At 37.2% G+C, this 16991-nt stretch overlaps 1 protein-coding gene across 1 annotated transcript in view; it reads right to left on the bottom strand.

The window, feature by feature from the left end:
• Nucleotides 1-16991, bottom strand: part of LOC126282067 (uncharacterized) — a 100836-nt gene that overhangs the window by 66092 nt on the left and 17753 nt on the right. The window contains exon 2 of the mRNA XM_049981512.1: nucleotides 3830-3930. Within this exon, the coding sequence (XP_049837469.1) occupies nucleotides 3830-3923 (94 nt within the window). The 5' untranslated portion in view covers nucleotides 3924-3930. The remainder of the gene's footprint in view (nucleotides 1-3829; nucleotides 3931-16991) is intronic.

Below are 16991 nucleotides of genomic sequence, written 5' to 3'. Positions count from 1 at the left end.
TATTCTAAGTAGTTATTATTCTGCAGGCAGTAATTTTACAGTTTGAACAGAATAATATCACATTTTATTGGAGAGTTAGATGTAGAGGGAGAGTTCATAAACAGAGCTGTATTTGATTCATTGCAAAGAAGCCCATTAAATAATACACACACACACACACACACACACACACACACACACACACACACATACACACAGTGCAACTGAGTACAAGTCTGTGTGTGTATTCATAACCTAGCTCATCATGCAATTTCTTCCAAAAGCTATCAATGCTTTCATTCTCTCTTGGGTGTGTCTGACAACTACATAATGCTTCTGAAATCTGGTAAGTAGTCTAATTTTCTCCCAAATTATCTACATTCCACCAGAACTTTCCTTACTATACATAAAAACAACATACTATGGGACAAAACTATCACACTGCACATGTTGGTAACCTTCACAGTTAAATATGGTACCTTCCAACAGTTCCTAATGCTAAGCATCACATCCTTCCATTTGGGGTTCTCCATTAAACTTTAACCCGTTGGAAATATAGCTATTGTTATCTACATCAGAAACAGATCTAGAAATCCTTCCATCTAGTGTCATCCATGTTATTATGGATCATAATAATCTCACATTTTTTAAGTGTGTTCTTTGATAATGTGGTAAAAAAAAAAAAAAAAAAAAAACTTGCCTACTTTCAAAATGTCTGAATTCTGTGAGTTTCATATTTAGATGTATGTAAGTTTTACATATTATAAATCTACACACACACACACACACACACACACACACACACAATAGTGATCTCCCCTTCCCATATTGTTGTTAGAGATAATGTTTCTATCATTTCCCTGCACCACTTCTTAGCATGATCCATGGTAGAGGCAGTTTAAAAAAAAAGAAGGGGAAGAGATGAAGACAGTGAAAAATTGTCACTAGTGTAGTGTAACCTTATACATTAATTCATCATCTTCTGTAGATTCAGTGAGGAAAGAGAACCTTTAGGGACATGGATACAGTAACAAAAGACAAGAAAATCTCAAATAATACAGCTAGAAATAATAATGAAATAGAGTCTAATGCTGTGATGCACATTACTAATATATGATTCCTTGTTTTTTATTGTTTGATGAAGAGTGCTCTGCATATATTGGACGTTTTTTGGCTAGAGAAATCCCACCATAGGCCTGACAAGGTGTCTTCTAAGCTCAGACAGAGTAGCATCTGTCCCAGCAGATTGGAGAATGAAAATGATAAAATATTATTGGTTAACTGCAGAAGTGTCCATGTAAAGGTGCTGGAACTAATTTCACTTATAAAAGGTAACACAGCCTGCACAGTGTTGCGGACAGAGAGCTGGCTGGAACCAGAGTCTAATAGCAATGAAATTTTAAACTCTGATTGGACTGTTTATAGCAAAGATAGGTTGAATGCTGGGAGTGCAGGTATGTTTGCAGCAATGAAAAAATACAATAACATCTAGTGAGACTAGTATAGGTTCAGAATGTAAAATAATTTATGTGAAGATAAAAGTTAAAAGTGAATCAAACAGGGTCATTGGATGCTTGTATAGACCCCCACCTCACAACAGTAGTGTCTTAACAGTTGAGGGAAAACTTAGAGAACACTACATGTAAATTTTGTGTTCATATTACAGTTTTAAGTGGGGATTTCTATTTACCAGCTGTAGACTGGAAGACTCCAGTGATTAGGTTGGGTAGTAGGGGCAGAGAATCATGTTTAATTGTTCTAAATGCCTTCTCCAAAAATTACATTGAGCAGGTTAATCAGAGAACTGACTTCTGAAGATAATACCTCAGACCTGCTATTGACAAACAGACCAAACGTTTTGACTCAGTTGCCATAGAAGAGGAAATCAGTGACCATAATGCCATTACAGAACCACTCAACATGGCTGTAAATAGGAACACAAAGAAAGCAGGAAGATCTTTCCGTTTAGCTAGAATGACATGAAAGATGTTTCAGATTACTTGACAGGTCATCATAAAAATTTAATCTACAGCACTGGTATTGCTGAGAATTAATGGACAATGTTCAAGAGCATCATTCAATGTGGCCCAACCATAATTGTGAGGGATGGAGAAGTCTTAGTGTGGTTTGACAACCATGTTTGGAAGCTGCTATGAGAGCAAAATGAACCTTACTACAAACTTAAATGTAGCCACAGCCTCAAAGACAAACAAAAGCTCAATGAAGTGAAAATTAGTCTAAGGAGGGCGAGGCATGAAGAGTTCAATGAATAAAAAAGTAAAACTCTATCTAATTACTCCACAGGAAATCCTATGAAGTTCTGGTCTTAGGTTTAATCAGCAAGTGGATTTTTCATTTGTTTTGAATATTTAGTTTATTGTTGATAGTCGAAAAGATTACATGTATTTTCAAGTGTCCAGTGAATTTTTACTTTTGAAAAAGATGTATCAAAGAATTTGTATTAAATTTTGCTTGAAAAATGAAATAAAGTGCATTACCACATTCATGTGATTGACTGTGGCTTTTGGTAAATCGACTGTCAGTAAGAAAAGAGTTTACGAGTAGTATAAATGTTTCAAAGAGAGGTGAGAAGATTTTGAAGATGATGACTATCCTGGATGCCCTAGCACGTAGATTGCTGATGACAATGTGGAAGAAGCAAAGAAAATAATTCTGGAAAATTGCCAAATCACATCAGAGAAGTTGCTGACAATGTTGGCATATCCTTCTGCTCATGGCAAGCATTTTGCAGATGTTTTGGGCTTGAAACTTTTAGCAGAAAAGTTTGTTTCTGAAATTGTTGAATTTCATCCAAAAACTACATAATGTAAAAATCGCTCGGAAATTGCTGAATGAAATCGACAATGATCTAGAACTTTCAAAGAACCTTATAACAGCTGGAAAAATATGGATAAATGGGATATATGGCTATGATGTTGAAGCCAAGGCTCAATAATCCCAATGGAAACAGCCTGAAGAGCCAAGTTTGAAAAACATTTATCAAGTTTGTTCACATATATAGGTTCTTCACTGTTTTGATTACTGTTTTCTTTGATTACAGTGGCATAGTGCATCATGAGTTCCTGCCTTATGTTCATATGGTCAATAAGGAATACTAGTTGGAAGTTATGCTTTGTGTGTGTGAAGCATCCGAAGACAATAACCAGAATTATGGCAAAACCAGTTGTGAAAATTGGATCCCGATAATGCTCCCACTCTCACCTAAATGCTTGATCATGATTTCTTGGCAAAAGCAAAGCTCTTATGTTGAATCAGATACCATGTGCACTGGACATGGCCCCCTACAGCTTCTTTCTATTCCCAAGGCTGAAGAGAACCATGAAAGGATGTTGTTTTGCCACCACTGATGATATAAAAACAGAATTGCCGAAGGAGACAAACACCATACCAAAAAGTGAGTTCCAGAAGAGTTTTCAATACTGAAAAAAGCACTGGCACAAGTTCATTATATTTTAGGGGGATTAATTTGAAGTGGTCAAAGTTGATGTTGATGAAGATTCTTTAAGAAAAACAAAAATTCCCAGTACTTTTTGATCACATCTCATATATTACTTCCACTTATATATCTCTCATGAGAAGACCATCAAGATATAATTAGAGAGATTCGAGCCCAAATGGAGGCTTACCAGCAATTGTTCATCCCAAAAATTGTATGTGACTGGAACAGGAAAAAGGTAAAGGGACACTGGCACACAAAGTGCTCTCAATTATAAACTGTAAAGTGGCTTGGTGAATATAGACATAGGTGTAAATGTAATCTAATGTTAAATAAACAAGTTACATTTTAATTTTCACAATAGAATTATATTTAAATTGCATCACTACTTACTGTCACTGCACATCAAGCCTTGAGCATTCTGAGCAACCCAAGAGTTCATTATAGTGAGAAGCAACAGTGGCTGCACAAACATTGTTATATGCATTCACAACCTGAAAGCAGTCCAAAATGGTACAGTATTGGTAACTGCATTATATCTGAAAAAACTGACTGACTACATTCATACAAAGTGAACTAAAAACTAGATAGAAAATATTAACAGCATTTATGTTCCAAGGAGTTAAAAGTATAACATTATCATTCTCTGTTACTAATTCATGCAATGAAATTATCTTAAAGAATTAATACAACAATGAGACAACTTTTGAATTCTAGTTTTGAGCACAAGTTAACAGAAAATTCAGATTTCAATAGTGGATGTCAGAAAAGTTGTGCACTGTATCGAGTTTCTTCAACCACTGACATATTGAGTTCTACTGATTGCATGATGAGGAAAGATCAGGAATGAGTAAAAACATAAAGGAAGGTGAGGGTACAGGTTTGATTCTGGCTCATTATGCAGAAAGTTTCATATACACAGAGAAAGGGTCATTTTGGAGTCAAAACATATGGTTACCATAACTGTGAGTATGTGCTTTTATGAGCTACATTATTAATTAAATAATAACTATTATTTATTATTACTATTATTATTAAATAAGTGTTATTAAACTACAATAACTGTAATTCCAGGATGGAAACATTCAATAAAAAGGACAAAAGACAACCACTCACCTATAGCTTAGAAATTTGTAACAACATACAAACTTCAATAATTTTGAAGTTACAGCTCTTTTTCTAGTGGAAACATGATGTCGCTCTATCCCTCTCCCCCTACCCTCACCTCAGCCACCCCCCCCTCCCCCCACCCCCCACACACACACAGTCACAGGTACACAAGTACACTGCTGCTGTGATACAGATTGAGTGGTTGCTCAGGTTCACATACGTGAGAGGTAGGGGTAACTGAGAAGGGGCACATTGGGGGTGGGGGGAGCAGGTGGTTCTCTATTAAAGTAATGACATGAGGTCTGGAAAGAAATATGGGAGAGGAAAGACTCAGGAGTGGGAAGGAGTCTGCCCCTACTACCCAACCTAATCACTGGAGTCTTCCAGTCTACAGCTGGTAAATAGAAATCCCCACTTAAAACTGTAATATGAACACAAAATTTACATGTAGTGTTCTCTAAGTTTTCCCTCAACTGTTAAGACACTACTGTTGTGAGGTGGGGGTCTGTACAAGCATCCAATGACCCTGTTTGATTCACTTTTAACTTTATTCTTCACATAAATTATTTTGCATTCTGAACCTATACAAGTCTCACTAGATGTTGTTGTATTTTTTCATTGCTGCAAACATACCTGCACTCCCAGCAATCAACCTATCTTTGCTATAAACATTCCAATCAGAGTTTAAAATTTCATTGCTATTAGACTCTGGTTCCAGCCAGCTCTCTGTCCGCAACACTGTGCAGGCTTTGTTACCTTGTGAGAACAAAAGATTTACTGGAGGGCAGTTCCCACCTACACAGGCATTTGCAACAACAGAAACCACACATATAAATATATGCAACTTGATAGCAATTAAAGATCTTTCAGTACAGATGCACTCTTCATCCAACCTCTTTAGAGAATCAGCATGTGGCTGTGAGCAAAGAGGACAATGGACAGGGGACACTAAGTATGAAGTGAGTGGCAAGTTGGGAATTTGGCTTGGGCATGCTCGGATAGCTGAAACAGTTAAGGCGACTACTTACATAAAGAAGGAAATCAACATTAGAGTTCTGGTCTGGCACAAATTTACACTTGTTTCCACTGAATTTATTTCATTGCCAGATTGCAGCTAGGGCGGAATTTCAACTTCGTCATGCATACCTACAGCTGTGGGATCAAAACAAATAGTGTCTGCTCTTTCAGACATGAGTAGCAGCAATATGATGAATTAATTGTTAACACATCTCCTTTGTCAGAAGTTATAACTAATAAGTCTATTTGAAAAAGATTATCTGCCTTTGATGCACAATTATAATTACATTATTGACAGATTCTTGTCAATAATTTAAACGTGATTGTTTGGATTTTTGTAGGCCTATGGTATTTGGTATTTGTTTTCTGGCATCTCTGATGTTTACACAATGCTGTATACTCATATGCTACAAGACTAAGTACAAATGAATTGGGGTTAATGTTTAGTAAATTGATTACTTACGAAAAGGATGGAGTCAAGTACAGCTAAGCATTCACATTTAAACTTTATGTTATGCAAATACAAATTTTAAATGTTTATGCAGAGTTAAAAGAAGACAAAAAGTGTATTTTTTAATAAAGGCAAATGCCTTCATGCACATACTAAGCAAACTGGGGTGTGTAGGTCGACTGATGTATCAAGGGTAACTTCTCGTGTGGCCTTTTCAATGTCACAGGGACACAGTAATGATGCTAAGTGCCATTAGCATCAGTGGATTCATGTCCTGTATGAACAACGCAAAGTGATGCCCACACAAGGTTGTCCATTATACTTCTTCTTATTTAGATTTCCACATGACAGTCTTCTCCTTATATTGTACTATAATCCTTAAAGTTAATTTTTCTTTTGCTATCCTATCTGTAATTTGATGAAGAATGCTGGCTACTATTTCACTGATTGCACTTATGTAGTCTGGCTCACAGGTGTTTCCTATCACTGTGCATATAAGTAGGATAAAATACAGAGCAATGATGGTGCAACCATATTTATTGTTGGTTATCTTACTCCATATTTCCATTGTCAGCAGAAAATAACTAATGCATAATACACAATTAAAGACTACTCGAGACTCAGAGCAGTGGGTAATAGTGAAAGGGGTTGACTACAACATCCTGTCACATTCCAATTAATGATATTGATTTACAGCTTTTACAAGAAATTCCTGTGTCAGGATCTAAAGTGCATGGTAGTAATATCCCACTGATGCATTTTATTTTCCAGGTAAGTCATCAGCAGGTGTCCTTAATGTCTGGTGCAACAAAGAGCAAAACTATGTTTTTATATTATTACCTGTCAAAAGATATTTGTGTGCAAATCAAAGAATGTTATACAACAGGAACCAACCGAATGAGGTGGTGTAACTGTTAAGGCACTAACTTCATATTCAGGAGGACATGGTCCACTCTCTCTGGCCATCCTGATTTGGGTTTTGCTACATCACGTCAGACAAATGCAAGGCTGGTTCCTTCATCATGGCCAACCACCTGTCCTATCCTTATAGAGCACACTTAGCTATCCTGTGTATATCTATATTTTGAGCTACTGATTTTTATTGTATTATAATGACAACTCCCATATCATTATTAGATGGCCCTGGGACGAAATAAATAAATAATAAACACCCCCCTGAAACTCCATTATTTCTGCAGAGGGCAAACAACAAGCATTTAAAATAATGAAACAAACATAATCCAAATGATAAAACTGTGAACTCTCTGATCCTACCTTTTTGGAGTGTGAAATGTCCTGGAAAAAAAGCACCCACATGTGACATTGACACAATTACCTGAGAGCATTAACCAATGTGAAGCACCAAAGCCACTTGTGTCTAATATGCAGAAATTATGTAAAAATGGCACAAGTTGTAAATAATGAAAGGTAAAGATGTTTTATGTGTATTTGATGTGGTTGCTAATAGACGACTATGCTTAAGAGTATGTGTGTTCCAAATATTAAATATTAATCTAAATATTGTTTAGAATGTTACAGGAATCTGTATCACATGGCATGAGGTTGTGCTATAATCTATCCTATCTATACTGATTAGAGGATCAGAGCTACAAATGATATATTAACTGTCTACCAGATCTCTGTAGCAGGCACTTCCTGCAAACTACACCTACAGATAAAAAGTAGTGAGCAGTAACTAATCATGGGTATTTTCAATATACTTAGCACCTCCACACTCATGCCACATATATATTGTGGTTATTGAAGTGACATGATTAAACAACATGCTTAACATGTCATATATATTAATGAAAAAATGGAAAATCCAGGATGAATTCAGCTGCCAGAGACTGTGGTCATGTGTGTGTGTGTGTGTGTGTGTGTGTGTGTGTGTGTGTGAGAGAGAGAGAGAGAGAGAGAGAGAGAGAGAGAGAGAGAGAGAGAGAGAGATCTAATTTCGATGAAACCCTTTTTCGTTGAGAGCTCACTTTCTGACAGTCTTTTGGTTGTGCCTATCTGCAACTCAACATCTCTGATAGATATTAATGGTATGTTACCTAAGTGCAAATGTTATTTCAGTAATACAGGGTGTTTATAAATGAATGTTGGGGTTTTAACGCTTTATAATATTTATTATATTAAACTTACAGTTGTTAATGATATGTCAAATGAAAGAGCAATTCAAACAGTTTTACCAAGAATGTGAGCACCATTTGTCACACGGCACACATCAAGTCTATAGCCGAATTCTTCCCAAATGTTGACAAGTGTGTCTTCAGTGATTGTAGCAAAAGCAGCTTCAATCTGGTTTCTTAATTCAGGAAGGTCTGCTGGTAGCAGAGGCACATACACACGATCCTTGATGAAGCCCCAAAGGAGAAAATCGCATGGTGTTAGGTCAGGTGAATGTGGAGGCCATGCAAAGCAAGCCCTGTCATTGGGCCCCTTGCAACCTATCCAACGCTTGGGTACAATGAAGTTCAACCAATCGCGTGTACTTCGCTATGCCAGTGCTCACATTGAACATTTATAAGGTTCTTGGTAAAAATGTTTGAGTTGCTCTTTCATTTGATATATCGTTTATAACTGTAAGTTTAATGTAATAAATATTAAAAAGAGTTAAAATCCCTATATTCATTTATAAACACCCTGTATAACCATAATAAGATCTATGTAATGTTATGATAACAATATGGCAATTACCTTCTTTCTCCCTCGCAGGCATTCTAAGAACATAATGATCATAAATACAGAATAAAACCACACAAGGAGTTTGTATTTATCTGGAAGATTATCTAGCCAGATATAATACTAACAGTCCCTTTTTGGAGTGTCTCAGGAGTACATTATGTCATATACCATTCCATCAGTGTTGTTACTACAAAACTATAACAAGGTTACATTGATGAAGTAATTAATTTTTTAAAAGTTAAATAGATTAATATTGACTGTTAGTGGTGTCACAACCATTGGGGGAAAAAGGGAGGGTACACTTCAGGCAAGATACAACTGGAATCCAGATGAAAGCTGCATAGAGGCATTAAAAGCCACATCAGCAAAATACATTTGTATGAACAAAAATAAGTTTTGGGTACAGTAAGACAAATGCAGGAGCACACACTTGGGAAACAGCAGATAAAGAAGCTAAGTAATCAGGTATGGGTTCTAGGTACAATAGCAGTAAGTTGCCTTAAAATATGGGAGGAAAAGAAGAGAGGAGGCAATTTGCTGTATTAAACGGGTTACTGTACTGTTATATATGTGAATGATGTAATAAATAGGGTAGGTGAACCCAATAACGGATGACCTATGTCTCAATGAAGTATAATTGATATACAGAACACCATCACTGTGAAATTGGGATTTTTATTTTAGGGAAGGTGTGTTTGATGGTTTCTATAGAAGTGGCATACTATTAGTTTGGGGGCTTTTCTGAGGTGACAAAGTAACGTAACCCACCTGTGTTGTGTGACCTATTCATACACTGATTTGGTAAGGAAATAAGGATGCTAATGTCTGATATTTGTGAGCTTTTCATAATACAGAAAATAAAGAGTAAAGGAGTATAGTAGGTAAGCAACAAAAGGTTTGGAAAATGTAATTACTCTTGCTTGCCAATATTAACATACATACTGTTTAAAATCTAAAAATGTCTATGGTAGCCTACATGGTTTGATTATACACATTTTTTGAGGTGGGTGGGTTAATTTAGTGTAAATAATTTAGCTGATTTTCTTGCTTTGTCTTATTAACTGTAAGTAAAAACCAAGCAAGAGGTATGGCTATCAAGCACAAGTTTTTGCTAGAATTTTAGTTTATTAGTCAGAAGAAGTTACAACAATGATCAATCAATAACAGGAAATGACATTTGCTTGATGTCTGATGAGCAAAGAATATATTCATTCTACTTAACCAAAGTATTGATAATTACACTCGAGGTGCAATGGGTTTCCAGCACCCTCATTGGCTTGTCCTCAGCTTTCTTTCTTTTTTGATTAAAGAAATGTAACAGTAATTTATGATCAAAACATTTATTAAGAGCATAAATTTATATTGAAGGAATGATTACTTTACAGCAATGTTTGTGTGACCTTGATCATAGTTGAATTGTGTTGAATTTTATTTTATCCTGTAGGATTACAAGGTGTACAGTGGATGTACATGTAATATAGGGCACATCAAAAATAGAAAACATTCATTATCATATACTTCCTAACCTTTTTTCTTACATTCTACCATCATTGATTATAAGTAACAATATATTCAAATTTAATGTGATAAGTACTCTTCAGCACTGTAAAATTCCTTTTCCACCGGAAAATCTTTGAAGTTCTTTGAAAACTTAGTGTCATGTACATTAACATGCAGATTTTAGGCAAACTTCTAAGTAACTTGATACATGAGTACTGCAGTCTTTTTTCAAGCATTTTTTATCATTAGGGTATGCTTCATATGTCATTCTTCCTCCATGTGTTGTGGTCGTGTACACTAGCTATGTGTTATAATTTTATTTATATACAAGGATGTAAAATTAAGATGCCTAGTCTTTTAAAGCAGTTTCTGCATGTTTCAGAAGTCTTCTTTTTAATATGATCCTCATTCCTTTTGTGTGTGTGTGTGTGTAATGTGAACACCCTTCTTATTTCTTAAATTTGTTTGGTTTCCCCACACTATCTTGCCTCACTGAACGTATGGTTTGAAGAGTCCATGATATACTGTGCACAGAAGCTGTTTGCATACTGTGATAGGTGCCTCATTATGAACATGTTGGAGCTGAAATGCTTACAGACAGAATTAATATATTGCTTCTATTTCAGCTCATTATCCACAGTAATACCTAAGTATCTAGCGGATTCTACTTCTTCCAGTCTCATTTCATCACTTCTAAACCCAAATGCACAGCCTTCTCTTCATTTCTGATAACTGCATACATAGTCTTTTTTTAGGTTTACAAAAATTCCATTTTTCAGGACTGTGGTGAAACTTCTTGGCAGATTAAAACTGTGTGCCGGACTCAGACTCGAACTTGGGACCTTTGCCTTTCACGGGCAAGTGCTCTACCAACTGAGCTACCCAAGCATAACTCACGCCACGTCCTCACAGCTTTACTTCAGCCAGTACCTCGTCTCCTACCTTCCAAACTTAACAGAAGCTCTCTTACGAACCATGCAGAACTAGCACTCCTGAAAGAAAGGATATTGCGTAGACATGGCTTAGCCACAGCCTGGGGGATGTTTCCAGAATTAGATTTTCACTCTGCAGCGGAGTGTGCGCTGATATGAAACTTCCTGGCAGATTAAAATTGTGTGCCAGACCGAGACTAGAACTCGGGGCCTTTGCCTTTCACGGGAAAGTGCTCTACCAACTGAGCTACCCAAGCACGACTCATGCCCCATCCTCACATTCTGGAAATATCCCCCAGGCTGTTGCTAAGCCATGTCTCCGCAATATCCTTTCTTTCAGGAGTGCTAGTTCTGCATGATTCGTAGGAGAGTTTCTGTTAAGTTTGGAAGGTAGGAGACGAGGTACTGGCAGAAGTAAAGCTGTGAGGACGAGGCGTGAGTCGTGCTTGCACTCCCTACAGGTACATATTGTTACCTGTTGAATAAGTATGATTCTATCCACTCACCTGCTTGCACTCAAATACCATAGTTTTCCAATTTTCTTATCATTATATCATGGTCAGTGGTGTCAAATGCTTGAGAGAGACCCAGAAACATTGCAGATACAACTTGTTTTTCATCTAAGGACTGTATATTTTATATTATAGCCTGTCAGACTGTCAGTCACTGGTTCTGTAGATTTACTCTTTCTGAAACCATTCTGTGATGGTATAAGAATGTTGCATTTGTCCAGATAATCAACTAATCTATTATACACACACCAAAAAAAGTTTTGCTTCACCCCGGTTCCCACAACTCCTGAAGATAGACATTGGTTGTGGATATTTATCATGGACACAATCCTTTTGACTGTTCAGAGATGTCACTAAAAAAGATGTAAATGACCATGCATGAGCAGCACCTATTAGATGGAGGGGGTCTGACAGCCGTTCAGTTCCAGTCATTCCACCAGGAAGGAGGTACACGGCTCGTATTGTCCGCAGTTCAAACATGCCTAGATGGTGAATACTGCAGTTCAATCGTGTCCGCATTGTTACTTTGTGCCAGGAAGGGCTATCTACAAGGGAAGTGTCCAGGCATCTTGGAGTGAACCAAAGCAATGCTGTTCAGACATGGAGGAGAACCAGAGAGACAGGAACTGTCGATGACATGTTTCGCTCAGGCTGACCAAGGGCTACTACTGTGGTGGATGACTGCTACCTACGGATTATGGCTCAGCGGCACCCTGACAGCAACACCACCATGTTGAATAATGCTTTTTCTGCAGCCACAGGACGTTGCGTTATGACTAAAACTATGCGCAATAGGCTGCATGATGCACAACATCACTCCTGACATCCATGGCTAGGTCCATCTTTGCAACCACGACACCATGCAATACGGTAAAGACTGGCCCAACAACAAGCCGAATGGATTACTCAGGATTGCCATCACGTTCTCTTCACTGATCAGTATCGCATATGCCTTCAACCAGACAATCAACAGAGATGTGTTGGAAGCGGACTGGTCAGACTGAGTGCCTTCAACACACTGTCCAGTGAAGGTAGCAAGCTGGAGGTTCCCTGATGTTTTGGGGTGGCATTATGCGGGGACAACGTATGCCGCTGGTGGTCATGGAAGGTGCCGTAATGGCTGTACAATATGTGGAGGCCATCCTCTGAATGATAGTGCAACCATATTAGCAGCATATTGGCAAGGTATTTGTCTTCATGGACGACAATTTGTGTCCCCATTGTGCACATCTTTTAAATGACCTCCTTCAGCATAACATCACTCCACTAGAGTGGCCAGCATGTTCTATGGACATGAACCCTATTGAACATGCCTGGGATAGATTGAAATGGGCTGTTTATGGATGTCAAGAACCACCAACCTTTTTGAGGGATCTATACCAAATTGCCATTGAGGAATGGGACAATCTAGACCAACAATGCCTTAATGAACTTGTGGATAGTATGCCACGATGAATACAGGCATGCATCAATGCAAGAGGACAGGTTACTTGGTTCTAGAGGTACCAATGCATACAGCAGTCTGGACAACCACCCCTGAAGGTTTTGCTGTATGGTGGTACAACATGCAATGTGTGGTTTTCATAAGCAATAAAAAGGGCGGAAATAATATTTATGTTGATCTCTATTCCAGTTTTCTGTACATGTTCCGGAACTCTCAGAACCAATGTGATGCAAAACTTTTGTTGGTGTGTGTATGTAAGCATTTACAGGATTATTGAGAAATGTGATATCAGTGAAACTAGCCTCTAGTTGTTGGGGTCATCCTTATCCCCTTTCTTGTACACTGGCACTACCCTGCTTATCTTCAGTTTTTCTAGAAAAATTGCATCTCTGAACGAGATCAATGGTGAGATTACTTGCTCACATACTTGCTTTATTATATGATTCAATATTTGATCATTACCAGCCAATTTATTGGACTTCAGATTTTGTATAGTATTCCTCAGTTCATCTTCTGTGACTGGTGTTTCAAGAACATGGTTAGCTTAATAACTCTTTTTTTTCCAGTTTTAAGTTGCCTACCACATTTACATAGTCACCATTGAGTATGTTAGCTATTTCCCTACAATCTATAACCACTGTGTTGTCTATTTTCATTGATTTGATATCTGTTTCGTTGTTCGATCCAGCATTTTTCTTTCTTTCACTATTAATTGCATTGCAAGCTGCCTAGTTCATTGTGGTGGTATTCATTGCTCTTGCTGTTGTCTATTTTATTATTTTTCTATGCTTCTTTCACAGCAAGCTATGTACTACCATATATGTCCTAAGAAAACTGACACCTTTTTGTAACATCACCACGCTGAGGCAAATATATTTTGCACTATTTGAATCCCATCTAAGTTATGGGATAGAGGTATGGGGATCCAGCAGTAAAGGTAATATGAAAAGTGTACTTACCTTACAAAAGAAGGCACTTAGAATTATGGGAAAGAAATGTACCAGGTAGTCCTGCAGAAATTTGTTTAAAGAATTTAAAATACTAACTGTTCATAACCTGTATGTGCTGAAGATGATCATTATGGCAGTAAACAGCAACAAAACACTTAATAAAGACGTACACGATCACAACACTAGAGGTAGAGAGGGACCCCACATCATCTCTCATAGAACAACACTTTATGAGAAAAGCCCTCACTATGCAGGCATAAAACTACTTAATTTCTTCCATCCTAATATCTCCAAATTGCCCATTACAAAACTAAAAATGAAATTAAGATAATGGCTCGTAAACAATCCAATATATTCAATAGATGAGTTTCTAGATTTAGTACACTTCTATGATGGAAGACCATCTATCTAAAAATATATGTAATCTCAGATCTGATACTGTGTCACAAACTGTAAATATTTGAATGTCAGATATAAATACTGTGTTACAAACTGTAGATTCCTTAATTTAAGTATGGCAATAACAATTTTTTTTTATGTATAGTCCATATATGTAACTCTGTTCTCTCAACTAAATTTAGAAAAAGTTGTGTAGATAAAAGTGCCAGCCAATAATATGTAACCCTAGTAAGTAAGGCTCTGACTTATCCAGAAGACTGGAACAAAAAAAACCTTTTTTGTAATCAGTTGATGTTGGATCAAAATAAATAAATAAATAAATAAGCAATTTACAATTTTGAGCTTCAGCCCTCTGTCTCTAATCCTGCAGCTTCCTGCACAATGTTATTATTTCACTGGTAATCTACTTTGTCTGATCCTGTAGCTTTCCTTGTCTCTTTACTTTGGGGAATCTACATTAAAATGGTGTTTGATTGGTGAATGATACTTTTTGTTTACATTCTGAAACTGTAGGGTTTCATTCCAGGTGTCCCTGCTTAATAATATGCTAAAGATGTTAATATTTTGTTCACTGATTTCCTTGGTTGTTTGTATTGGTTCTGATATTATATGCTTACTTCTGCAGAAGCAGATCAGCTGTCCATGATGATCAGATACTTCTGTTTGGACTACATCTGACTCATAGTTATACCTATTAATATTAGTAATGATGAAGTCAGTAACTGTGTGACTTTGAGAAGTCACTCTTGTTGGTGCAAATATTGTTGCCTCCATATTGTAGTGTATTAACAATTCTTCAAAATCTTATATTGTTTTTGATTCTTTTCCCATATCAGTATTGAAGTATCCCCATATAACAATATTTTTCTGAGCATTCATTCTTATTAAGTTGGCAGTTTTTTTCAGAAAGATGCTAATTTTGCCACTTGGTGGTCTGTACACACATAACAATCTAAAGTCATCAGTCACTACACCAGTAATTTCAGTCTTTTTCTCTAGCTATGGGTAATTTCGGTCCTTTACTGTTTGCAGTCTTTAGGGGCTTTCCTGTTTTAATATGTATGGAAACTCCACCACCTTTATGTTTAGATCTACTGAAGTAACTGGATAAGATATAATCCTTTATTGTCAGTTTGGCTATCTGACTTTCAGCATATTCTGTGGTCCCTCCTTTCTTGTGTGGTGCTTATACAGGGTGACAATTACTGAACTATATGAAGAAAACAAAAATTAGTTACAAACTACAGCATGTGTACACTTTATTCAACATGTAAACATCACTACAGATATTCAGATTCTGGTTACGACATGCTCAATATGGCTGCCATCCAGCCGGCCGCAGTGGCCAAACGGTTCTACACACTTCAGTCCGGAACCGCGCTGCTGCTATGGTCGCAGGTTCAAATCCTGCCTCGGGTATGGATGTGTGTGATGCGCTTAGTTTGTTATGTTTAAGTAGTTCTAAGTCTAGGGGACTGATGACCTCAGATGTTAAGTCCCACAGTGCTTAGAGCCATTTTAGAGCCTGCCATCATTGGCAATGATGTGGCACAAAATAATAGTGAAGTTCTGGATGACCCGCTGAAGTGTCGGAATACAGATAGTGTCGATGACCTCCTGAATGGCTGTTTTCAGCTAAGCTTGTCTTTAATACAACCCCACAAAAAAGAGTTGCACATGTTCAGATCTGGAGAATATGGTGACCAATCAAGGCCAGCTGTCCCCAAAGTCCTCCTCCAGGACACCAAGCACTCACCTGCTTTGATTGAGTTGAGCTCCATCAAGCACGAGCCACATTTTATTGAAATCAGCGTCACTTTGGATAATGGTGATGAAACCATCTGCCAAAAACTTCATGTACAGTTCATTAGTCACCATGCCATCAAGGAACACTGATTATTCAATGACTGGAAATTGCACACCACACAGCAAAGAGCCTGCAAATTCATCAAGTGGTAATTTTCCAATGAGAAATAATGTTGAAGACCCAAACATTGCTAGAATGGCATCTAGTACAAATGTAAAAAATGAGTGTGTCAGTGAAACTCAACCCCACATTAGAAACAAACCAAATACAGACATAAACAATCTGATGGATGGAAACTCTTTGGAAAGCATCAGTACAGACTGGCAAGGAGTGAAAAACAAGCGAGGAGGCAGAAGAAATTTGACTGTAGCAAAACAAGAAAATGAACTGGCCAAAACCACTGAAGACACAAGAAAAGAAAACAAAACATCTTACAAGACTGTGCTAAGAAATGGAAAATATGGTAACAGTGTTTGAAGCCCACTATACAAACGTTTGTGAATGACATTACTAAAAACAGAAATAAAGCCATAATAGGTACTGGCGATGAAAAAGGAATGCTTTATGGTTACACCTAAGCGAACTAAGAGGTGGCACCACAGCTGAAACTGTAACTAACTTCTTACAGAACACTTTCCCCAATTACAACAATTTTACATTTGAAAAATTGGAAACAAAGGGAATAAATAATTGCTTCAAAATTGGCGTTGATTTCTACCTAAAAGATAAAATAATGGAGAAC

The sequence above is a fragment of the Schistocerca gregaria genome, chromosome 7 (assembly GCF_023897955.1).
Source record: "Schistocerca gregaria isolate iqSchGreg1 chromosome 7, iqSchGreg1.2, whole genome shotgun sequence".
Lineage (NCBI taxonomy): Eukaryota > Metazoa > Arthropoda > Insecta > Orthoptera > Acrididae > Schistocerca > Schistocerca gregaria.
The sequence above is the reverse complement of the archived record's forward strand: the minus strand, read 5'-3'. Positions and strand labels throughout refer to the sequence as shown.